The sequence below is a fragment of the Neolamprologus multifasciatus genome, chromosome 20 (assembly GCF_963576455.1).
Source record: "Neolamprologus multifasciatus chromosome 20, fNeoMul1.2, whole genome shotgun sequence".
Lineage (NCBI taxonomy): Eukaryota > Metazoa > Chordata > Actinopteri > Cichliformes > Cichlidae > Neolamprologus > Neolamprologus multifasciatus.
The window spans coordinates 3,217,886-3,242,913 of NC_140458.1; the positions used below are offsets into that span (position 1 = coordinate 3,217,886).

At 41.2% G+C, this 25,028-nt stretch overlaps 1 protein-coding gene across 1 annotated transcript in view; it reads left to right on the plus strand.

Annotated features, from left to right (window-relative positions):
- plxna3 (plexin A3) overlaps positions 1-25,028 on the plus strand; it is a 161,635-nt gene that overhangs the window by 120,420 nt on the left and 16,187 nt on the right. Inside the window, exons 13-22 of the mRNA XM_085146019.1 lie at positions 5,227-5,427; positions 18,815-18,911; positions 21,437-21,627; positions 23,192-23,340; positions 23,416-23,536; positions 23,809-23,945; positions 24,042-24,212; positions 24,299-24,392; positions 24,629-24,748; positions 24,901-25,020. Coding sequence (XP_085002145.1) covers positions 5,227-5,427; positions 18,815-18,911; positions 21,437-21,627; positions 23,192-23,340; positions 23,416-23,536; positions 23,809-23,945; positions 24,042-24,212; positions 24,299-24,392; positions 24,629-24,748; positions 24,901-25,020 — 1,401 coding nt within the window. The remainder of the gene's footprint in view (positions 1-5,226; positions 5,428-18,814; positions 18,912-21,436; positions 21,628-23,191; positions 23,341-23,415; positions 23,537-23,808; positions 23,946-24,041; positions 24,213-24,298; positions 24,393-24,628; positions 24,749-24,900; positions 25,021-25,028) is intronic.

Below are 25,028 nucleotides of genomic sequence, written 5' to 3' on the forward strand. Positions count from 1 at the left end.
TTAAGATTCCATATTTTGTTGAATCCTTGTGGATGATGCAGGGTTTAATTTTATTAGAAATTCAAACAGACTTCAGATTTCCACCCTTGACTCGTGGGGGATGTCGTCCACTTTCAGCTCATTTGCATTATTGGAAACGCTCTGTGGAGTTTACATGAGCTAACTGAACAGAGAAGGAGGAGGTAGCAGATGTGACGCCCACTAAAAACTGTGAACATCCTTTAATTCTGATAATTTTTGTACCTTTTCTGCATTAAAATTCATTTTATTAAACCACAAGAACATTTTAGTGCACTGTCTTTGGACCTTGAATGCAGCACCGCTGAGTAATGTGTACAGATGTTAAGGTGAAAACGGCTAATCTCTGCATGTGGAATTTAGTGGTGCACGTTTTCATCAGAGGGACTTTCCTACCTGTCTCCTCTTAAAGTGCTTAAAGTCAGTATTTTAATTAAATGATGTCTTGGCAGTATTCAGGTGTCGCCTCAGCTTGTTCTGCAGCTGATTTGGGCTTCACAGATCTTGGATTCAGTCTCGGGTCATGTTTTTCTGCCCCCCCACAATATTAGTGTTTTGACTCTGGCTGCTTTTCTAACAGCAGGCAGCTGTTCTCAGAGTAAAAGCTCTAAAAGCCACCGAAACACCCAATAATCATTTTGCTAATGATCACTTTGTGTTTGCAGAGCATAAGTGAAAACACAGTTTGCTAAGATAATTTAAAAGCTGATGATATGTTGATGATAATAGCTGAAAACACGAGGCCACAAAAGCCAATCCTTTCTGTTTTCCAGACTCTGCTAATGATAAGCTCAGTGTTTATATAGCATGTAAGCTTGCAAATCACACTTCAGTGCAATAAAAGAGCTGCCTTTGTAGACTCGGTGCAGAATAAGAGAGTATTTGTGTGATAACTGCAAGACTAAAAGAGTAGAGATAAGGCGAAGCTGTGCAGGAAACAAGCAGCCGCTTTCTGGAGTTGTCACAGTCGGTGCATAGACGAGGAGCAAAAACGTGCACGAGAACGAACGAAGGAGATGTGTGTAGATTTAGTTCCATTGATTCAATTGTGCGATTTTGTGTTTTCTTTTACCCTCAAAGTATAACCTCACCCTGAGCTAAACCCCACCCGCTGTGTAAACATGCGAAAAGGAGAATAAGATGAGAGGTTTGACTGTGTGAGACGGGACTCGCCTGTTGAGCTCCAGTGCAGAGAAATATAGAAAGCAGCGAAATTCTCTGAGTCCTGTGAAGTGGACGTTAGTTTAATCAAGGACCGTGGTGCTCATGAGCTCAGCCTCTGACAGGCCCAACGCTGGCGCTGCTGCCGCTGAGGCAATACAGATGCAAGAAGACGGCTCTGCCTCGAAGCCTCGAAGCCTTCGCTGCATCCATGTGAGCCTCTGAAGAGGAAAAATACAGCCTGCTAAGAGACGCTTTGCATGATTAATAATCATAATTATCATTGCGGCTCTTATACTGGCTCCTCAGTTCGTCCTCTTTCTGTAACGAGACATATTGGCTCCTCCCCCTTTAAGCCAAGTTTCTCTAAACTGGCTGCTCCTCACAAACAGTTCAGTTCAGTTCTTTTTTTTATTTCAAACATATACATTCACCAACGTTTCATAAAATCATTCCATGCAGTTGTTTGAAAAGGAGTAGGCAGAAGTATATACTTATTTAGCCCCCTCAGGTTTACATCGTCATCATCTAAATTTGAACAACAAAAACGTTACAACGCCTTCAACTTAGAACATAACGTCACAAAAAAATATTTTCTCATGTTCAACTAAACTATATTTAGATTTGCTAATTTGCAGAAGAAAATAAACATGAGTTTGACTGCTGTCTCGGGTTAATTGCATTTTCTTCATTCTTATACTTATTTAATATTTCTTTTTTGAGTTTTATTTTAAACTGGTTTATATCACTACTGACCTTTATTTCTTCTTTTAACTCATTCCAGAATTTAACTCCCGCTATTGAAATAGACATCCTTTTCAATGTTGTTCTTACTCTTTGTAATTTTAAATTCCACTTCCCTCTAAAATTATACCTCCCTTCTCTTTCTAAGAACCATTTACTTATTTACTTATTTACAGGAGGTTGGAAGAGCAGGTGGAGGTTCAGCGCTCACAGTTAGAGATGTGATGGTGACATTGGGGACGTCCCCTTTTTGTGGCATCATATAGACTCAAGAGTACGCAAAACGTTCTGCAACTCAAGCTTTGGGATTATTCACTGTGACCTTAACTGAAACATTAGCTATGTCCCAACTCATGGGCCGCATGCTTCGGAGGACCCGCCCTTCGCCGTCTACGTGGGCGGGTCCTCCGAAGACAGAGACAGAAATGGGACTTTTACAAATATGTGATGTCTTGATAAACCGAGCAGATATTTGAAGTTTACACAGCTACGTTCTCGCCTGAAAATATGTTTGATTGATTGATTGAATCTTTATTTTGAACATGTTAAAAAAGTACAACAACATAGAATTAAAAGAGACAAATAAACAAAGCAAAACAAAAGGAAAACGAGCAAAAACAACTACAAATAACTTTCATGTTCAAAAAGGAGCAGGAAGAAGCATAAGCTTATTTAATCCCACCCCTTTTCCACTATCTAGTAATCAATAGACTACAGAAATACCTCCTTGCAATTACATTATATGTCATGTGTATATTTTTTTATTATATATATATATATATATATATATATATATGTTTCTATCTATCCATACATACGTATATACACATACGCACATATACACATTTTCAATGACCCCATTAACACCTCAAAGGATACACAACCTACAAATATATATATACCCATACCAACATACCCGTGCACCCGCACACACATGAAAATATTAGACAAGAACACCCTATCAAATCTTCCCTGTACCCTGTAAAAACCATCTCCTTAAACCGCTTTTTAAACTGTGTCATGCTCGGACTTTGCTTCATATCTTTACTTAGTCTGTTCCACAGCTTCACTCCACACACAGAGATGCAAAAACTTTTTAATGTTGTACGGATACGAGGATGTTTTAAATTTAATTCCCCGTTCCCTTTTAGAAAACATTTTTAGAATATTGTCAGGAAGCATGTTAAACGTTTATTTTGTGACCCAGACAGAGTAATAAGAGTAATATTAAAACTAAGTAGCTGCCGCCATTGTTGGAAACTGGAATTGGCTGAGCCGCACTATGAATTCTGGGATACACCCGACCCATCCTTCAAATCTGGGGAAAAGGAGGACGCATTTGGAGCAGCTTTCGAATTGGGACATACCTTTTTTATGTTTAATATGTAAATATGTTCCTCCTCTGGAACAGTCTGTACAATGTCATAGAAAATGTTGAAAAGCTCATGTGAGTCTGTGTCAGCGTTTGCTTTCCAAAATGGCGTGTTTGGCGATTTTTAATCCCATGAAAGTAAAACATTCTGAACATTTAAATCGTAAAGCTGTAACTACGATGAATTGTGACCTAAGCCCAGGTAAGAGTAACAAACTTTCTCTCAGACTTGTGCAGCACGCTCCACTTCAGTCAAACTCCTCACAGTTCTCATCAATCACTGACAGTAAAAAGGATCCAAGCTGAATTTGGTCAAAGCAATATCATAAGAAAAGCTGGAGACCAATTTACAATCTGATAACAGAAACACCGTCACTGGAAAAAAACCCAAAACAAATGTAATACACCTGATAAATACCCCATATATCGGGTTGCAAAAACATTACATGTATATCTGGGACTCAGTAGTACTCAGTACTCACACGCTTCCTTAACACGAGCCTTAATTCTGATCTCAGCTCCGCACTTTTAAAGTTTTATGATTGAAAATCTGCATACAGACATATAAACATATGGCAGAGCGTTCAGAATAGCCTTGGCTGTAGTTCGTGCTGCAGCAGTGGACTCCAGGGCCACATTTCACCATGATGAAAAGCTCAAGCACTCATAAGGTGGAAACAGCTCCAGCCTTTCTGCTGCTGCTGGGACAGATCCTGTGTATCAGAGGGACAGGTGTTCCTGGAAGAGGAATCTTTGATTCGATTTTCCTGCTGTTTCCTGGTAATAAATGTTTAATTCCAAACCTACAAATCACTGATCTAAGCATCAGAATGGATCATATAATCACATGTGTGGAAACATCAAGTCTTCCACATGAAATCTGCTTAATAAATAAAGTTTGTTTGATGCGTCGGCGTGATGGTGTGTCTGGGCCGTTGTGCTCGTTTGGGTATTTCTAGTGCAGCCGATGGCTGATGTGCTTGGTTAAATGTCGAGGGTTTGCTGAGAGACACACAGCCACACTTGGCCTTTATCCCAAACACACACACACACACACACACACAGTCTCCACGGTAGCTGCTGGCGACTGCTGCGCTTTGGTCCACTTCCTGTGGAGCTAATGGTCTTCCTGTCATTCACAAGACAATTAATTACCGTAGTGACGGCCGTTAATAAAGCTTTCACCCCACTGAGAGATTCTGTGTGTGTGTGGGTGTGGGTATGTTTGTGTGTACACTGTGTCGGTGTGTGTGTGTACACTGTGTGGGGGTGTGTTTCAAGCAGCCGCAGGAAGTTTGGATCTGTCACCAGCTGTCCATTACTGACCTCACAGACAAACTCACTGTTACAGTGTCTCTGTCCCCACTCAGTGATGACAGATTGTTAGATAAGCTATCTGCCTTTGTCGGCTGTGTGTGTGTGTGTGTGTGTGTCTGTGTGTGTGAGGAAGATGATGTATTTCTGTGTTTGGGAGTTCAAATTTCAAGACAACTGCAAGAATAAATATGGACACTTTTGGATTATGGGCATTCATGGACATTAGAGAAAGTGATATTTTGTTAACATGTGTATAAAATGAGAACAGGGACATTTTGGAAAATATTTTTTTATTAATATTTTGAACACATTTTGCACTTTTCAAAAGTCGGGACATTTTTAGAAAGTGTACTTTTGTGAAAAGAAATGAGCATTTGTGAAAAAGTAAAGTGAGGAAACGTTAAAAACATATGTATTTAAAGTGAGCAACATGTTATTGTACCTGTAAACAGTGACATATGCTGACTCTGATCAATAGTTTACGGTGAATAAAATAGAAACGGTTCTCTCTAATAATGACATATATCATCATACACTGGGCTGATTTCCATTCGCTGTCATAAATGATAAATGATTGTGTACTAACCCACCTCCCCCTTTCCCCCTCTCTGCAGGGTTGTCCTCAGATAATCCCTACCTCTGACATCCTGGTTCCAGCCGGGATGGTTCGTCCAATCACGCTGAGAGCTCGTAACCTTCCCCAACCTCAGTCCGGTCAGAAAAACTATGAGTGCGTGTTTAACATCCAGGGAAAAGTGCAGCGCATCCCCGCCGTCCGCTTCAACTCCTCCTGCATTCAGTGTCAGAACACCTCGGTAAGATACACTACATGACCCAGCATGCACTGCTCCTCATTATGCAGCCAAGTGAGAGAGAGACGAGAGTATAAAACAAGCTAACATGTGTTCAGCTGAAGGTGACTCTGACACATCTGCAGCATCAGCAAACACACACACACACACGCACACACACACACACACACACACACAGTCTAGTGTGTCTGAGTGCATGTGTGTGTGTCTAGAATGATGATGGTGAACCTCCAGAGTTCAAAGGTCATGCTTCAGGAGAGCCAGTATTGATGTGTCTGACTGGGATTGAATTAACACACACACACACTCATGTTGGTCTTTCTGTCAGTGTGAGGACCATCAGTGTCCCCAGCTCTTGACCCTAATCTGGTTATAAACTGATCAGATCCCGAGACTTGAACAGTAAATAGCTCCTGAAATTTGTGAAGATAGATAAAATCGCATTTCACAGATAGTCAGACTTTCTAAAACACATTCCCAGAAAATCACAGCTTTCCTCTTGAAAATGTCCTCACTTTCCCAAAATATCCACATTTGCTAAAAAAGTGGACACAGGAAAATGTTCCTCCTTTCAATTTCCAAAGCAAAACAAATTTATTTCTGAAATCTTTCAACTTTGTCCAAAAAAAGTCCTCTCTTTTACAAACTTTACGTAAACCTAACAGTGCTCCTAATGTCCTGAAATCCCCCAAAATCATATCCACACTTTTCTGAAATATCCATGCGCCCATATTAGCCACACTTCCTTCAATGCCCATATTTTCTTGGCAGGTTTTCACTTCTCATAAGTGTCCATCTTTTCCCAGAAAAAAACCCAAAATATGTTCCAAGTTTACCATAATATCTACACAATCCTACAGTCCCCAAACTTTACAATATCCCCATGTTACCATAAAGGTCCAAACTGCCCCCAAAAATGTCCTTATTTCCTATAATTGCCTACACGTGCCTCCAACAGTTTTCTTGCTTTTTTATTTGCCTTTCAAAAGTTTATCTAAGAGAACTGAGAATGTTCTAAATCTTTCCTGAAATGTCCACATTTTCCTCAAAGATACCGATTCTTTCCCAAGAAGTATCCAGACATTTATCCACAGTTCACAAAAAAGTCACCAAGTTACCAAAACGTCCAAACTTTCCCCAAATCTCCACTTTCTGAAAATATTGGAACAATTGTCCTAAAATTGTTCATTTTTTTTTATTTTTCCATTTTTTCCAGTACCATCCACACTTCCCAATAGCTCTACACTTTTTCAAGGTATTGCTATTTTTCTAAAATGCCCACTTTTTTTTTTTTTTTTTTTTAAAAAGGAGCGTTCACAAATGTCTGCTTCCCTGAAATACCTTTCAAAAAACTCTACATTTGCCAAGTATTTCAAGGACCTTAAAAACACTCACTGTTCATTAACTCTAGTTCATGCACACAAACATGTTCTCACATAGGTTTGCAGAGCTATCTCTGTGAGGTCCCTCACTGAAGTTATTCCCATATCCTGGACAAAACATAAAATCTAATCTGTCCTCACAAAACTAGACATACAAGAACACACAGACTCCACAGATTGATTATTGTCCTTTAGTGAGATGACACTCGCCTTTTCTCTCTCACACACACACACACACACACACACACACACAAACCAACTGTTGTCCGTCTGCTCGCGCTCATTTCCTGTCCTTCATCTGTCTTCCTGTCGGCGAGGCCGCCCTAAAGACACCTCGCGCGTGCACACACACACACACACTTATCATGCAGTAACATACCGCTACTATGGCAGACAACAGCACAACACTTACATACAGATGGTCAGTATGTGTGTGTGTCTCTGTCTGTATTTAATTAAGTTACTATTCCCAGTGGAAATTGGCCATTTAGTACAACAAGAGAAACACACACACACACACACACACACACACACACACACATTCCTGCTATTCTAACATTCTTCATGCAGACTATTGAATCTTCAAAATAAAAGCACGGTCTAAGACTGCTTTCAGACAGGATTACTATTGCAGTAGAGATGCAGTGACATTGTTACTCTAACTTGTACATCCTGTTTGTTTGTTTGTTTGTTTGTTTGATTTTTGGTGGCTGTGGTTTTGATCCTGCCATCAAAGATCATTTGCCCCCCAGCCCCTTGCAGCGGTCAATCTTGGGGAAACAAAAGTCCTCCTAGAAGCAAGGGCAGTTATTTTCAGGCCCTTACATACATGAAACTTTCCTTTTGATCAACAAAGGAACATTCATATGATATATAGTGTCAACTGTTAAAGCCATTACAAGGCAGTTAGAAGGTTTGGTGAATTCACTCCAAAATAAGATTTATGAAGCTCCACATCCAGCCTGGTAACACACACTCAGCCTCCACACAGGCTACACGATCGCTTTCTCTGCTCATCCCACCACTGAATAAATTCCATTTTAATGTTCAAGGTTATTTGTAATATAACACCAGGGGTAAACTGTTAAAATTTAGCATAAACACAAAGAAAGTGCACACATGCCACAGTAGCAGCAGAAATATGGTCAGAGTGTAACTTGCTGTTAAGTGTATTAGTAGTCCTCAGAATAAAAAAGAGACATGTGGTGTTTTACATGATGGCCTGTGGGCAATAGCTCAAACTCCCCGTGGAGTGGATGATTCAGACAGTCCAGTATGTCATTAGCCTTCCTAAGGACATGCCTGTTATAAATGACCCAAAGCACAGGCTGTCTCCTCTCTGAGATATTGCTGGCTTTTCCTACAAGACTGCCCAATCTGTTTTACCAAATAGTAATTAAAAAGTAATGAAAACATCTGTAAAACGGAGACCTTGTCTCAGTAAAAACACTGACTTGAGCAGATCTTTAGTATAAAAGCGAGTCAACGACTCCGGGTGGAGTAGCTGCCATTTAGATATATATGTTTCAAATTTTCTTTACATATTTCTGTACAAGATTATTGAACTACCATCTCTCTCCCTTTTTATAATTTCTCTGGGGAAATACTGTCGTAATTTTCAAAAATAGCTTATAGTCGACATATAAATGATAGTAGGCAAAGAAAACACTTCAAATAAATTAATAGAAGTCTATAATTACACTCCCTTGTCAGTCATTTTGCTTTATTTTTGTATCTAATGAAGGTAACAGGCTAACCTTAGCTTAATTACCGTGTGTTATCGCAGGATTTTTTGTTTTAATGATGGCGGGTTGTCTTCAGCCCGGTCGGTCTGGGTTTGATGTACGATCATGTGATGAAGTTTACATGTAGAAGCACGTCTGATAGATGAAAGCTTGATGAGAAGTGACAGTGGATGGTAAATGATCTCATTTTTTTAAGAGCGTACCTCCTCATCTGTCTCTCCATCTTCGCCCGCAGTTATTCCAAAGGGAATTCTTCTCATTTCCCCCCCGTTCCTTCCTGCTATGTTCCTCCTACTCTACATGCACCTTTCCATTAATTCTCCAATCTCTCTTCCCATTTCCTTCCTTTATCATTTTTCTTTTCCTTCCTCTGTCCTATTCCTTTCACCCCCCAATATTATTAAAGCAGAATGTGGTGGAGGAAGTGCTTTTACTGAAGAACTAAAATGATTTCCTTATGCTGGGTTATAATGTGGCCAGGGGTGTGTCCATGCTGTGTGCATGAGGTGGCACCAACCCACTGAAATTTAATTGCAACCTCAGGCCACTAATTACAAATATTTTGTCTTATACAGCATACCATTTATTTTAAAGCTCATGGTATTTTTGGCTGTATCACTGTGTTAAATCAAACTCTGCTATCAGTGTAGAATTAAAGTAAAACAATCTCTAACTGCATCATTAAAGCAAAATCCATGTTAATTAATCGATTATGGTCCGATAAATTAATGTATATATGATTCTGCAGCACGAGTTCTTTGACTATTTTGATTGCCGATATTTTTGTACTGTTATTACAATAAATCACTTTAAAAAAGTAAAACGTCTGAATATTTCTGTCAGTACTTGATGAACAATTATTTCGTAGTTATTCAAGTTATACAATGAAACCCAGTATTTTCATTCCATTCATTCCAAAATAAACACATGCACGCAAAAGTATATTACAAATATTCTATATAATACATCCCTATGTGTGCACTATATTGTGCTCTCCTGTTTGGTGATGTAGAGAAAATGCAATGCCTGTGGACCATGTTAGTCTTCTAGACAACATCCTGAATGGAAAACAAGAAGAACAACAGATAAGAGGCTACATTCGGCAACAGTCACTACTTGCTACCTAGATCACTTAAATTGCACAATTGAAAGCATATGTGTATTGTTTGTGTATTTATACACAAGCACTCATATATATTCAAATAATTAAAAAAAAAAAAATTTACCTGTTACTACCACACACCAAATCTGGTCGTTGGTACTTCCTGACTTGTGTAGCCACTAGGTAACAAAAGCTCAACACTGCGCCCTAGCATCCTGGAGCACTTCTGTTGTGTTTTGTACGTGCTTCGGAGTTTGTACGCGTTTCGGAGTTTGTGTGCGTTTCGGAGTTTGTACGCGTTTCGGAGTTTGTACGCGTTTTGGAGTTTGTACGCGTTTTGGAGTTTGTACGCGTTTCGGAGTTTGTACGCGTTTTGGAGTTTGTACGCGCTTCGGGGTTTGTACGTCTTTTGGAGTTTGTACGCGCTTCGGAGTTTGTACGCGCTTCGGAGTTTGTACGCGCTTCGGAGTTTGTATGCGTTTCGGAGTTTGTACGCGCTTCGGAGTTTGTACGCGCTTCGGAGTTTGTGTGCGTTTCGGAGTTTGTACGCGTTTCGGAGTTTGTACGCGTTTTGGAGTTTGTACGCGTTTTGGAGTTTGTACGCGTTTCAAAGTTTGTACGCGTTTCGGAGTTTGTACGCGTTTTGGAGTTTGTACGCATTTCAAAGTTTGTACTCGTTTCGGAGTTTGTACGCGTTTCAAAGTTTGTACGCGTTTCAAAGTTTGTACGCGTTTCGGAGCTTGTACGTGTTTCAAAGTTTGTACGCGTTTCGGAGCTTGTACGCGTTTCAAAGTTTGTACTCGTTTTGGAGCTTGTACGCATTTCAAAGTTTGTACTCGTTTCGGAGTTTGTATGCGTTTCAAAATTTGTACGCGTTTTGGAGCTTGTACGCGTTTCAAAGTTTGTACGCGTTTCAAAGTTTGTACGCGTTTCAAAGTTTGTACGCGTTTCGGAGTTTGTGTGCGTTTCGGAGTTTGTGTGCGTTTCGGAGTTTGTGTGCGTTTCGGAGTTTGTACGCGTTTTGGAGTTTGTACGCATTTCGGCGTTTGTACGCGTTTCGGAGTTTGTACGCGCTTCGGAGTTTGTACGCGCTTCGGAGTTTGTACGCGCTTCGGAGTTTGTACGCGCTTTGTCTCTAGGAGCCACCATAAATATACTTATTCACGCCACATAAAATGTAATAAATAAATCATATAATACAAAAACCAACTATTTACATTTCAACTTTTAACTATTTAAATTTTCAGCTTTTTCCTTTTATACAAATTTAAAGTGAAACAACACAAAACACTGCAAACCACAACACAATTAAATATAAGTTAAAATATGAAAACAAAGTGTAACTACCGCCCCTCTCCCCTCTTCCCAGCACAAAGCTTGCATGCGGAGTGAAGTGGAAAAAAAGTGTAAGAGCAAGGGTGAGAGAAAGAAAAAAACAAAACAAAAAAAAAAACCACGGCTCCCAATAAGGAGCCGGCTTGCGTCGTTTACTTCAAAGAGGCGGGTCTATCACTACTACTCGCCAGTCAGCAACCTCCTGGCTACGCCCAGTTGCTAGAGAGAAAATGTGTAGAGTGGTCCCTTACTGTAACACGGTTCACTTTGTTTCGCAGATTTTTTTATTTATTTTCTTTTAAACAGCGCATTGTGTTCTGCCTCCTGATTGGCTGTAGACCATTGTCAATCAATCTGGTGCCATGTCTTCTGTATACTGTACTGTATGTTTGTAAGTCTTCTCCCCAACCAACACAACAATGTCAACGAAACTTTTTGCACTGTCAGAGGTAACTGTGGGTGCCTTTAGTTTCGTTCTATAATACTGGACTTATTTTTCTACGAAGGTTTGAACTTTGAGAGTTTAAACAAGAGTGAAAAGTGTGAAAATGTTGATGGCTGTCTGAGAAAAGTATATAAAGTGTGTAGTGAGGGGTTTTACAGCCTGAAAACATCTAGAATAATTGTAAAAGTAGGCTACTTCGCGGGTTATTTTTAGAACGTAACTTCCGCGATAAACGAGGAACCACTGTATTCACAAAGCGGTTTGAAAATTGTTGCTATGGGCTGATGGCTGTGACTGGGTTAAATTGGTCACCTGTAGAGTGCTGTGTCACAACCTACTTGGACATTAGCAGATTCCTGCAGTTGTCCATAATTTACATGGATTACTGTGGCACCCAGCTGCCCTACTAACTCACCACCAGGCTGTAGTGAAAGCTTAGCAAGTCGTTGGCGTTTGCAAACTTTAGGGGACTGTGGCAGTCTGCTACTGACCAAAGCGACAGCAAGGAGATTTTCTACCAAGACCATACATCTCTGTAAGCAGTTTCACCTGGCACATTCAACTCAGCTTGTTAACACCAGTGTGAAATCAAGACTGGCACCAGAGATTTAGAAAGATGGGTTACATTTAAGTTAAAATTTAAAGATAAATTGAGTCATTGCAGCAAAGGCACGCCTTTATCCACAGTGTGGACAATTTTAGCCCCTAGATTACTAATGCACTGCCACTGCAAGGCCAGAAGCAAAGAGGATATCTGCTGTTCAATGGTGCATATCAGACGACTTGGAAGATATAGGCTGATTTATATAACATTTAGATTGATTGATGTTTTCTGTACAGCCTCTAACTACGTTTCAGTTCAGTTATCCAAAGTGTGAATGTTCACTTTATCAAAGTGTGTAGGGCCTCTGGAAAAGCCTTTGATATAGAAGCTACAAACTCAGTTTGTAACAGTCAGATTAAATGAAATCTGTTTCATTTAAGGACCAAACTGCCAGTTTTGTATCACTTAAAAACCGATTAGCCTCGTTTTAAATGTCCCATTCAAATCTGCGGTGATAAAGATCACCTGTACAGGTATAAAAACTGTGAATCATAAGGTTTCCATCCACTTTAAGTCCACTAAATTTAATCACACAGAACCCAGTGGACACCAGTGGAACTGCAGTTCAACGTACTGCATGAGCAGCTCTTAAAGAGAAACACACACACACGTTCATGCCGCTGTTGCCAAGCACCTCTGACCCCATAGTGGCATCCCTAGCGACCACAAGGGTTACCATGGGGACAACAGAGCCACACATACTCTGTGTGTGTCCACCAGCTCTGTGACATTAAGACCCAGCAGGAGAGAGAGAGACAGAGGAGAGACACTAAGAAAGCAGACAGGAGCAGGAAGAGAAATACTGACAAGTAAAAAGAAACAAGAATTAAGATCGACCCGAGTTTATTGTCCCGGTGGGAGAAATGTTTCCCAGTGAATTACTCTGAATAACAAGCCAAGTGACACAAAACATAGATCACACAATCACATCTGAGCGCTCAGCAGCTCCCAGAAAGCCAATAGACACACGTAAGAAGCTTTAAAAAGACAAAGAGGGAAGGCAGGTTACACAGAGCACAGCCGTGGGTCGGCTTTATTGTAACGCTCAGGCCCTGCAGTACTGTACAGACTTACTGTACATCACTATATATTTTTAAAGAGCAGGAAAAACAAACTATCAAGCAAGCAAGAAATAATACATCTTTGCAAACAGCTATATAAACTGTACAGACAGCACAGTGAATAGGAAAAAAGAGAACGACGGTTAAAAGTCTCTGAAGTTGTTACAGTTTCAAAGTTGTGGAAGTTGTAGCACTAAATTAAATTTAAACCTAAACATTTGAATTTGAAGAAATAAAACTCTATAGAAAAGGCTTTGCTTGCAGTATCTACACTTTACATTTCTTTTTAAAAATGTACAGATTTTTCTGCAAATAAACTCCTCAGAAGTCCGGGGGGATCATTTTCACTTATAAGTGTGGTTGCCTAGTCATTAACCTGTAAAGTTGCTTTTTGCAATTACGCCTTTGTTTTGAATATTGTTCAAGCCAAGTCAGTAACTTCAGTTGTGGAGCAGCAATCTCAGCAGAGACATCCAGACCTGCGTCTCCCCGGCCGCCTTCTCAAGCTCTTCTGGAGTGTCAGTGAAGCATTCCCAACCCAACCAAGACATGTAATCTCTCCAGCATCCGCTGGGTGTCCGGGCCTTCTCCTGGTAGGAAATGCCTGAAAGACCTCAACTAGGAAGCGTACAGGAGGCATCCTCGTCCAATGCTTGAACCATCTAAACTGCCTCCTTTCCATGTGGAAAAGTAGAGTTCCTCCTGAACGGCCGAACTCCTTATTTTATTTCTAACGGAGAGTCTGGCCCCCCTTTAGAGGAAGCTAATTTCTGCCACAGTCTCCCTTCTTTTAGTTACTACCCACAACTCTCGACCATAGAGGGTAGACTCATCAATCAACCGGATACATTGAGCGTTGCTTTTGCACTCAGCCCTCCCTTTACCACAGCAGAAAGTTTCCACTCGATACTCTGAACCAGTCCATCTTTCAATCTTCAGCTCTCTCCTTCCTTCACTTGTGAAGTTCCCGAAAAAGTTCCCGAAATACTTAGAACTTCTCCACTTGGGGCAACAACTCACTCCGAACCCGGAGTGAGCCCTCCGCCCTCGTCTGACTGAGAACCATGACCTCAGACTTGCTAATTCTAATCCCAAACAGCGAGTGTGAGTCACAGATCATTGTTTGTTGAATCCAGCACGACCGCACCATCAGACACGAGCAGAAACGTGATCCTGTGGCCAATGAAGCTTATACCCTTTACCGATTGGCTGCACTTGGAAACTATATCCATAAAAGTTATGAGCAGAATTACTTGGTCCTTGGTGACAAAGAACAGCCCTGCAGAAGCGCTCTGCCCACCAGGTAAATTAAAAAATTAAGGTTGGAAAATTCCTTTTGACTAAAGGGAGCCTCGAACCAGCTGCTGGATGGTTCAAATTATGGGAGTGTGACACATCAAAGGCTGTGCTTAACAGTGAGGAAGCTAATGAGAGGGGGGAACAGATCACTTTCATGTGTGGAGGAAACCACAAGTACAGACGTCCCACCACCTAAAGAGAAGAGAAAAGACGACCACTCATGGTTTCAGCTAGACCGGATATGCCAACAATCCTCAGCCTCATCTTTTGGTAGAAGTTAGCTTATGCTAGCATTAGCATACACACACGAGCAGCTACTAGCCTGTGTGTGTCTTACAAAACGCATATTTGTTAGTGGAGTGGTGGCACATTTGCAAAACAAATTATAGGTCCAGATGTTACAAATGTGCTGTGAAAGGGCCTTCATCTGACTTCAGACTCCAAATAAAATTGGCATAGAGGCTTTTTTGGATGGATATGAATACAGGTGTGCTCTGAAAGGGCAGGTCATTGTTCTCTCTATGCCTATACTCGGTGAATATAACGCTATTTAAAAATGTTCATACCCAGGGGCTCACATACGGGCACAAACACATTACAGTTGAATGCCCAGCTAAAAAAGCGATGCAACAAATGGCTTAAATGCACACGGTTTTCATGTTTTATGCTCAAAATGTAGTGACTTTGGTGCTTGGGTATTGATGCTTGAGTAGTCGTGTTTGTGCCTCCTCTTGGAGGCTCAGTTGTGGCGTGAGTGTGAGATCAGGAGTGTTTGTGAGCTTCAGATGTGACAGGTTGGAGCTCTGCCACTGTACGAGCTGCAGATAAGAGCTGCGTTCACCAGCATCGCCTGTGATTGTCATCTGTGGCGCCAGTGTGTGTTCAACAGCACTTTCTCCTTTCATTTCTTATCCTGCCTGCCTCTGTGTGTGTGAGAGAGTGTGTGTGCGTTACAATGACTTATGATGCTGCTCTCTTGGGCTCAGCTGGCTGCTTTTAATGGAAAATCAGCACATTAGACACACACATCTCTCTCTCTGTCTCTCAATTGGTCTTGGTATTTCACATATTTCAGCTGTGTGGTCATCACTTTAACACACTCAATGTACTTATGTCTTTGCGAGGACTCTCACTGTATTCAAGGGCTTCTTATCTTAACCATTGCAATCTAAACCTGAATCTAATCTAGCCTCCCAGGCTGAAAAATGAAGCCAATGAGACAAAAACTGCAGTTCCTCTGACGGCCACTCGCTCCACAAGATGTGCCCACAGACTCTTGGGTTGAAATTCCCATTTTTACAGCAGAAGTAAACAAGTTTACAACCTGCTTTTGGTGCCTTTGAAGTATTTTTAGACTCAATTTTCCAAAATATTTCCCCTAAATATCCACATTTTAACAAAAAAGTCCTACTTTGGTAAAAACGACACATTCTGAAATTATAATTTTCTAAAAATGTCCTCTTGAAAAATATGCCAACTTCACTAAAAGCTGCCGCTTTTCCAAAATTTCTACATTTGCATAAAATGTCCAACAATATTTTCCCCCAAAAATCTTTGCTCGGCATTGATTCACTTTCCCGAAATATCTCCACTTTTCCAAAATGTGCCCATGTGATAGAAAAATCTACTACTTCTCTAAAAAGGACACATTTTAAAAGCTAAATACATTCAAAAACATCCCCACTTTTCTAAATTTTTGCAAAATGTGTAACCAAATTGTCTTACACAAAGGATGAATTCCAAAATGCCGTCACCTTCAGAAATCACTTTCCTCTAATGTCCCATTAAATATGAGGATCCATCCATCCAATCTCTTCCACTTATCCTTTTCAGGGTCACGGGGGGGCTGGAGCCTATCCCCGCTTTCACAGGGTGAGAGGCGGGGTACCACCAATCACACTCACATTCACGCCTGTGGGAAATTTTGTCACCAATGACCCTAACCCCACTAACTACTAGATATGAGGATATTTTAGGAAAATACCAACATTTTTTGAAAATGTATCTTTTCCAAAAATAAGGTTTTCTTTAAAAAAATTGCTGTATTTGTCCAAATATCTCCAATTTCCTGAAATGCACTTGTTTTAAAAGCGCTTCTAACTTTGAATAAATGTCCACATTTTCTGTTTTACAAAGCAAAATTCTTCATTTTTTACAGAAAATGCTCCACAGTTTTTAGAGAGGACGTAGGGCTTATAATGGCCTCATTGTGAACTAAATGTCCTCAATTTTTGGTAATTTATTTTGATAATTTTCACTTTCCAAATGGAACTTTACTTTCCACAAAATCCTTTCTCGTCCTCACGAGGTCTGAAATTCAATTCAGTCGTCACAAAGACACAAAAGTGCGCGCACTTATGAACAATGAGGCCGTTCTTGCAGCTCTGCAGAAAAGATCATTTTAATATCAGTGCTTTATTAATTACAGCCCTGTCTCTGCTTCCGCGTGTGTGTGTGTGTGTGTGTGTTTCCGTGTGTGTGTGTGTGTGTGTGTGTGTGTGTGTGTGTGTATGAGGTAAAAAGCTGTAAAACTGTGGTTGGATGGTGAAGTATTTTTGCTGAGGATGGAATATTGACCTGAACCCGTTTTGACTTAATGAAATTTGTTAATTTTGTGTGTGTGTGTGTGTGTGTGTGCGTGTGTGCGTGCGTGTGTGTGTGTGTGTGTGTGTGCAGCAGACTCTGTCCTGTAGTGTCATACAGGAGGTTTTTTTTACAGTAGATGTTTTTGCTGAAGTAAGATTATAGAGCTGCCACATCTTAATTAATCTGTGTGTGTGTGTGTGTGCGTGTGTGTGTGTGTGTGTGTGTGTGTGATGTAAGTTAATGAAATGAGCAGCAGACCAGAGTCATTAGGACACATTGATTTTCAATCTTTCTGAAAACCCGACTTCGGTTTCACCGGCTGTGTGCGGCTGTGTGACGTCAGATTATCTGGTGCCTTTGGAGTCGAGCTGACATATTCAGGACACAGCCTCTCTGTCTTTTCAGCAGCATGCGAGATGAAGTGTATTGTTCAACACACACACACACTCACGCTCACAGAGGTTATATTTTTTAGATTTTTGTTCCATTAACACCCCACTGTTTATCTCCGACGAGACCGGCAGGTAGATCAGGTTCCTATCAGCTCTAAGTCCACAATGTTGTTTCTTTGACTGTGTTTTGTTGGTTACCATAGAGACCTGCAGCCGCCATGACAACACCGATCCAGTATGTGTGTGTCTGTGCGTGTGTGTGTCCATTTTCCATCTTTTTCTTTAAAGCAGCACCATCTGTCCTCAATTTCTCTGAAGAGAAACTGTACAGATCTTACCTGAAGTAACGCCGGCTGTAGAAACATTAGCTGTGGGACTTTCGCCATATGCTGCTGCAGCGCCTTTACAAAATGTGTTATTTTCAGTAATATTGTTACATACTTGCAATCTGCCACAACCTCAGTACCACCGACATAATTAAGAGCACATTTAAGATTTTTTTTAAAAGGCTTCCAGCTATTTAAATGGATGTCGCTGTGATGCGCACCACTTACCTAAACAATGACTGCAGTTAAGCAATACTTAGGGCCTGCATTCATCTTCTCTAATGGCTATCCTGTCTCAGGCACATGTCTGCTCCGATCCCTGAAGATGGATATCTGTCTGCTGTATGGTATTGCCATTACTGTGTTACTTAATTCTTTAAAGTCTACATGCAAAGCAATTTTCCTGTTGTGCATTGCTTTGGTCACTAGTGTACCCCATCACAGGGTTTAATCCGGCACACCGGATGGTTTTTTAGACCCTGAAAAGTCTGCAGACTGTTTAACATGTGCCAACCCTCCATTGGCGCTCCCTGATGGCAGTGGTCTCTTTCAGCAGGATGGGGCTCTCAGCGAACATGACAAGGAGTCAAAGGTGCTGCCTCAGCCTTTCAGTCTGATTGAACTTCTGTGAGATGTGCTGAGGAAAAGAAAAGTCATGCAGTCCATGGTGGCCTCACATGATAACATCCAGGACTAACTGTAAAGTCTCTAAAACCTCGGTGCCTCCGGAGGTCTGTGGAGTTCAGGCTTTGATGGTTCAGAGTTGTTTTTGGAGCAGGAGGGTAGTTTTGATGTTTGTCTGACTGCTGGAGTGAGACAGGAATACTGACTGCACTGACACTCGTGTGAATATCAGCTGTACTCATATTATTACAGTTGCCAGTGTGCTTATTGAACGCTGCTTCAGTTTGCATTTAGAAGTATATTTTATCTGCATATACAATCATTTGCATTGTTTTTTGTTCTTCTCTCTCCTCTACATCGATTTGTTCTTCTCCTCCTTTAATTAAAATTTGTTCCTGCTGCTTCCCGTTAATTAACACAGAATCAAATTTTCCGTTTCCCAATTAAAACGTGCCATACTTAAATTACTCCCCCTCTGTGTCTCTGCAGTATTGGTATGAAGGGGACGAGGCTGGCGATCTCCCGGTGGATTTCTCCATTGTCTGGGACGGAGATTTCTTCATCGACAAGCCCGCGTCTATGAAAGGTAAAACCTGCTAATCAAACGTCCTCAGAAACCTGTGAGTCAATTAGGACTTTGTCTCCGTCAGAATAGAACCAGCTTTTATCAACTTTGATTGTTTTATAATCAGTTTAGTTTAATTTTTAGTTTGTATGGTGAATATGAAACAAATGAGACACCTTCAGTAAATATAAACATAAAGTTTATTTAAATGAAACATATAAAAGTGTGCGTTTCTGTTTGTCGTAAATAAAAACAGAAAGGACAAAAAATGTTTAAATGCTCAATATTTAAAGCCCATATTGACACAAATGAAAGGTTTTCAAGGTGTTTTGTAGCTCAGGATTTTGGGTTATTCTTCCTATTTGCTCTTAGAGATATTTAACGCTGGGTGTGAGCGGGGGCTTTGTGGCTCTCTTAAGGTATCCCATTGATTTGGAAATATTTCCATCCTGTAAATCTCATTATTTTTTTTCTTCATAGCTTTTTGTAATATTTGCTTCTTGAATTTGGTCCTTTCATGGTTTTGCCAGTTCAATTCAATTCAATTCAATTCAATTCAATTCAATTTTATTTATATTTATTTAAATCACAACAAAAGTCGCCTCAAGGCGCTTCATAGATACAGAGAAAAACCCAACAATCATATGACCCCCTATGAGCAGCACTTTGGCGACAGTGGGAAGGAAAAACTCCCTTTTAACAGGAAGAAACCTCCGGCAGAACCAGGCTCAGGGAGGGGCGGGGCCATCTGCTGCGACCGGTTGGGGTGAGAGAAGGAAGACAGGATAAAGACATGCTGTGGAAGAGAGACAGAGATTAATAACAGATATGATTCAATACAGAGAGGTCTGTTAACACATAGTGAGCGAGAAAGGTGACTGGAAAGGAAAAACTCAGTGCATCATGGGAATCCCCCGGCAGCCTACGTCTATTGCAGCATAACTAAGGGAGGATTCAGGGTCACCTGGTCCAGCCCTAACTATATGCTTTAGCAAAAAGGAAAGTTTGAAGCCTAATCTTGAAAGTAGAGATAGTGTCTGTCTCCTGAATCCAAACTGGAAGCTGGTTCCACAGAAGAGGGGCCTGAAAACTGAAGGCTCTCCCTCCCATTCTACTTTTAAATACTCTAGGAACAACAAGTAGGCCTGCAGAGCGAGAGCGAAGTGCTCTAATAGGGTGATATGGTACTACAAGGTCATTAAGATAAGATGGGGCCTGATTATTTAAGACCTTGTATGTGAGGAGCAGCATTTTGAATTCAATTCTGGATTTAACAGGAAGCCAATGAAGGGAAGCCAAAACAGGAGAAATATGCCAGTGAAACATTCCCAGTGTCTGCAGCACAGGCCCTAAAGCATGATCGATCCACTGCCATACTGAACACTTAGAAATGTTCATGAAATTCTTTTTCTCCAAACACGCCTTTGCTCATACTTCTGTGAAGCAAAAAATTTCTATTTGCCTTCTAGGAGTTGTTCCAAACATGCATTTAATCCCTTTAGATGTTTGATTGCAAACATCTGGCACTGAAATTTGTGTCGAACAGAGATTTGTTCTTCCATGAAGCTTGCATCGATGCGGGTTAGCTGCTTAGCAGAACAGAGCGACACGGCTCCAGAGTTTGCTTCCTGAAGGTCATCAGTCAAACTTCTACAAGTTGTTTCCTCTGAGCTTGCAGACCTGAACTTCCACTCGTTGCTGCAAACATTCATTTTCCTCCAGTGTTCTCTTGCTTTGGGGCCATTGTGTAATTTTAGCAGCTTCGAGCAGCTGATTGCTGCTGATTGTCGGGACAGAGTTTGAGTATTTAAAGCACAGGTGTCAAACTGATTTTATATCATGGGCTACATATATAACAAATTGATCTCAAGGGGACCAAATCAGTAAAACAATGTTGCTATAAGCTATTTTTAAACTTCACACTCAACTTTCACATTTAATGAAGCAAAGTTTTACCAAACATGATAAACAGCCTGAGGAAGAAAAATAAGTATCATTTAAACAATGTATTATGAGAGTATGTGCACTTAGTTTGGTAACTTTGTGGAAAAAAAACTGTCATTATTTCTCAGCCTAACATCTTTCAGTTTGGAATAGATTATTGTCTGAATCATTAAAAGCTCATAAACCTGCAGATGATTTAGACCTCTGGCTTGGATGAAGTTAAACGTTTGGAAAACCATTCGGATCAATCCGTCTTTTCTTAATGATTGTGACAAAATCCCAAAAAGCCTGCTTTATTTATCTGCAAGTTTCTTTGAAAATTCCTCCAGTGGGACGGGTTAACCCCTCGGTGGGCCCACCACAGTGACTGTGATCACACCACATCCCCAACAAACTGATTAAACTGTGAGACTTGGATAAAGTTATGGGACTAAATGTCAAAAGGCAAAAATAATCAACAGATTTTTCTTAAACTTTCTGCTTTGTGAAAAATCACCTCATGATATCTTCATGCTAACAGTAGCAAAAATGCACATGTGACTCTTCCACCTGTGATACGCTGTGTTTGGCTGCTGTCTGATCAAACGTGTGCTGTTTGTCAGCGTTGCTGTACAAGTGTGAGGCTCAGCGCTCCAGCTGTGGTCAGTGCCTCAAAGCTCCAACTGCCTTCGAGTGCGGGTGGTGCACCGAAAGCAGGAAGTGCCTCCTCCGACAGCACTGCCCGTCCCCCGAACAGAACTGGATGCACTACACCCGACACAACCTGCGCTGCAGCCACCCACGCATCACCAAGGTAGGGAATCAAACCTGCGACTTGCATGCTGCAGGGTTGTCAGTTCACTGAGATGGACTGAGACTGTAATCAGTGCTGGAAGCCCTCTTCGAATGATCGCAAACAACCAATAATAAAATAATTTACCCATTTTGGCCTGATTTTACATTTCTGCCATTACATACAGTTGTGTGGTAGAACAAGGCCTTTGCACAATACTACACAATAGGGATGCAACGATACCAATTTTTTCAAACCGATACGATACCGATACTTGGATCTGAGTACTTGCCAATACTGAGTCCAAAAACCGATACTTCTACCACACACACACACACACAACTGCAATGAATTGGAAGACAGGTTTTATTTTATCCTCTGCCGATAAAAAATAAAATCGTAATAAAAATGACCACAAAAAAAATTTCAAGTGAAAAATAAGCACTTCTGTTAAATTATTGCAGAGTCTCCACATTGTAATTTAACAAACTATCACTGAACTATTGGCACTGTCTCGAGCTTTCGGAATAATAAATAAACACTTCTGTTTGGAATAAAATAAATACAAATTAGGTTTGAGAATAAAATTAACTTTTAAATTATTGCAGAGTGTCCAATTTCATATCGTGGCTCGAGTATGCTGAGAAGACGGTTCAATCCTATGCTTTCCACGGCTGGCATTGGCTGGTCATCCAGAGCGATAAAATGAGTCGAGCCTCTGTTATTTTAACTGCCCGTGGATTTTCTCTTGACATTTTTCATCGCTTTTCCAAAACCTGAGTTAAAGTTGGCTGTTCCGGTCCACACTGCTGACATTTTGTTTAGCCTAGCTACAGCAGCCTCCAGTTTCTCTTTTTTATCTGGAGCCGCCAGTCTCACTCGTCTAACCCTGTGCCTGTTTAGCGCGGGATGTCCCCCTAGTGGCCAATCTAAAAAACTACAACAGAAATGACAAGCCACCCTCTGATTAATGAAATAAGTTAGTATCGGTTCATGGTATCGGTTAACTTTTACGAGTATGAGTACACACACATTTTACAGTATCGGCCCCGATACCCGATACCAGTATCGGTATCGGTGCATCCCTACTACACAATGCTGTTTGTCCCAACGAGTCACCAGAACACTTTTACATAAACAGTCTAATAACGTTGGCTTTTTGCATGTTTTGAGTCGAATATGTTTTAGAAGATATTAAGTCATGTGTGTTGCTTTGCTAACAGATGTTCACAATATTTTGTCTTCCTTGTTTATGTCAAGGAAAGTAACACAACGCAACACAAATGATCCTAAAATTAAAACAACTCCCTAAAATGACCTGAAAAAGACCCTGAGGGTGTACGCTACCATCCCATAGAAACCTGTAGATGTATTGTTTAAGTTTGTGCTGTTTATTAAAGGATAATCACTGCACAGACATTTTTTATCATTTGTGTCTTTCTCTGTTTTGAAACCTATTTAAATATAACTTATTGAGACAACAAGAAAACATGGACAGACAGTAAGTGGCAGCTGCAGCAAGTCAAGAAACAGATGTCATGTGATCTCTAAGAAAGGATTGATCCGCTGCGCCCCTCCCCCACAGATCAGTCCTGTGACAGGACCCCGGGAAGGAGGGACTCGGGTGACAATCGAGGGGGAGAACCTGGGTCTTCAGGTGAAGGAGATCGCCCATGTTCAGGTGGCGGGAGTCCGCTGTAACCCCATCCCCTCGCAATACATCAGCGCAGAGAGGTCAGTGGTGTCAGCATGTTGGTGTGAGGACACGTTGGAGTGAGTGAGTGAGTCTGACCATCTCTCTGTCTGCAGGATCGTCTGTGACATGGCCGAGGCTCTTCTGCCTCACTCTCCAGGCGGTCGGGTAGAGGTCTGCATCGGCTTGTGCAACGAAGAATATCGAGCTTTCTCCAGTGACACGTACGCCTTCGTGGTGAGTGCTTCAGCATCCTGTTACTAAAGTTACCATTTCGCACTGTTAGTGATGGAAACTGAAAGGTTGAGTTATCAGGATTAGATTTCGTGGAATTTCAGACTTTCTTAAATTTAAATCTTCAGGTCTGCCGTGTCTTAACAGCGCATGGAGGAAGCCGAGTTAATTATAATGGACTATAAATGATCATACAGTGGAAAAACTCCTGTATGATACTTGACGTTTTTTATTCTTTAATGTACCACCGCTGTCTTTTGTGTTTTATTCTCCAGAGCCCGACTTTCAGCCGTGTCCATCCAGAGAAGGGACCTGTTTCTGGGGGAACCAGACTGACGGTGATGGGTCGACACTTGAATGCCGGCAGCTCTGTCACTGTCTACATAAACAAGGAGGAGTGTCTGTTTGTCAAGTTAGTTGGCATCTCTTGACTCTGTCATGCACCCAGTAATATATCTGTTGGTAAATAATAACCAGATGCAATGATATATCTCTCTTTCTCCACCAGACGAACTGATCGGGAGATAGTTTGCATAACTCCCAGCTCCACGTCAGGCACCGGCGAAGCCCCCATCCGTCTGAAGATTGATAGGGCCGAGGTTACAAGCACAGATACCAAGTACACATACACGGATGACCCAACCATCACCAGCATTGAACCAAACTGGACCATCCTCAAGTAAATCCTCCACATTCTCCTCATCACTAATCAAATAATCAATCACGATAATGGATCTGTAACCTGTGCGTCTGTTATCTGCGCAGTGGCAGTACGCTGATAACGGTGACGGGAACCAACCTGCACACCATCCAGGAGCCCAAAGTCAGAGCCAAATATGGAGGAGTGGAAACTAACAATGTAAGAACAAAACTCTGACCTCGGTTATTCCCGAGTTCAGGATCGGGACCTGAAACTGTACCGCAGCACTTATTGGTTTTATGCTCTGAAATACAATAAAGGTTATTGGAGTTTTGAGGAGATGAAGTTTGTTTGTGAAATGTTTTAAAGCAGTTTCAGCTGCGACCTTAGCCGTCAGCACTCTGCAGTCACCCTGCATTCTTCGTCCTAACCGGACTTCATGGTTTTCTCTCCAGTACTGCACTGTAGTCAATGACAGCACAATGACATGCTTGGCTCCTGGTCTGGTCTACACTAAACCCGACCCACCAGAGGGGGCGCTGCGGCCTGATGAGTTTGGCTTCATCTTCGACCAGGTATCGCTCACCCACAGCAAGCAGCAGCTTCTACTTTATGACACGCACAAAAGAAAAACCTGAATCACACAGATCAGAGATAAAAACACACGCGGAGCTTTTTTTCTCTAAATGACATGTTAACATTGCATTAATATTTTCATCCTGTGCAGGTGTCCTCTTTGCTGGTGCTTAACTCCACCCCCTTTACACACTACCCGAACCCAACCTTTGACTCCTTGGGGAACTCTGGGATCCTCGAGGTTAAACCAGGGTCACCCATCATCCTCAAGGTTTGAGT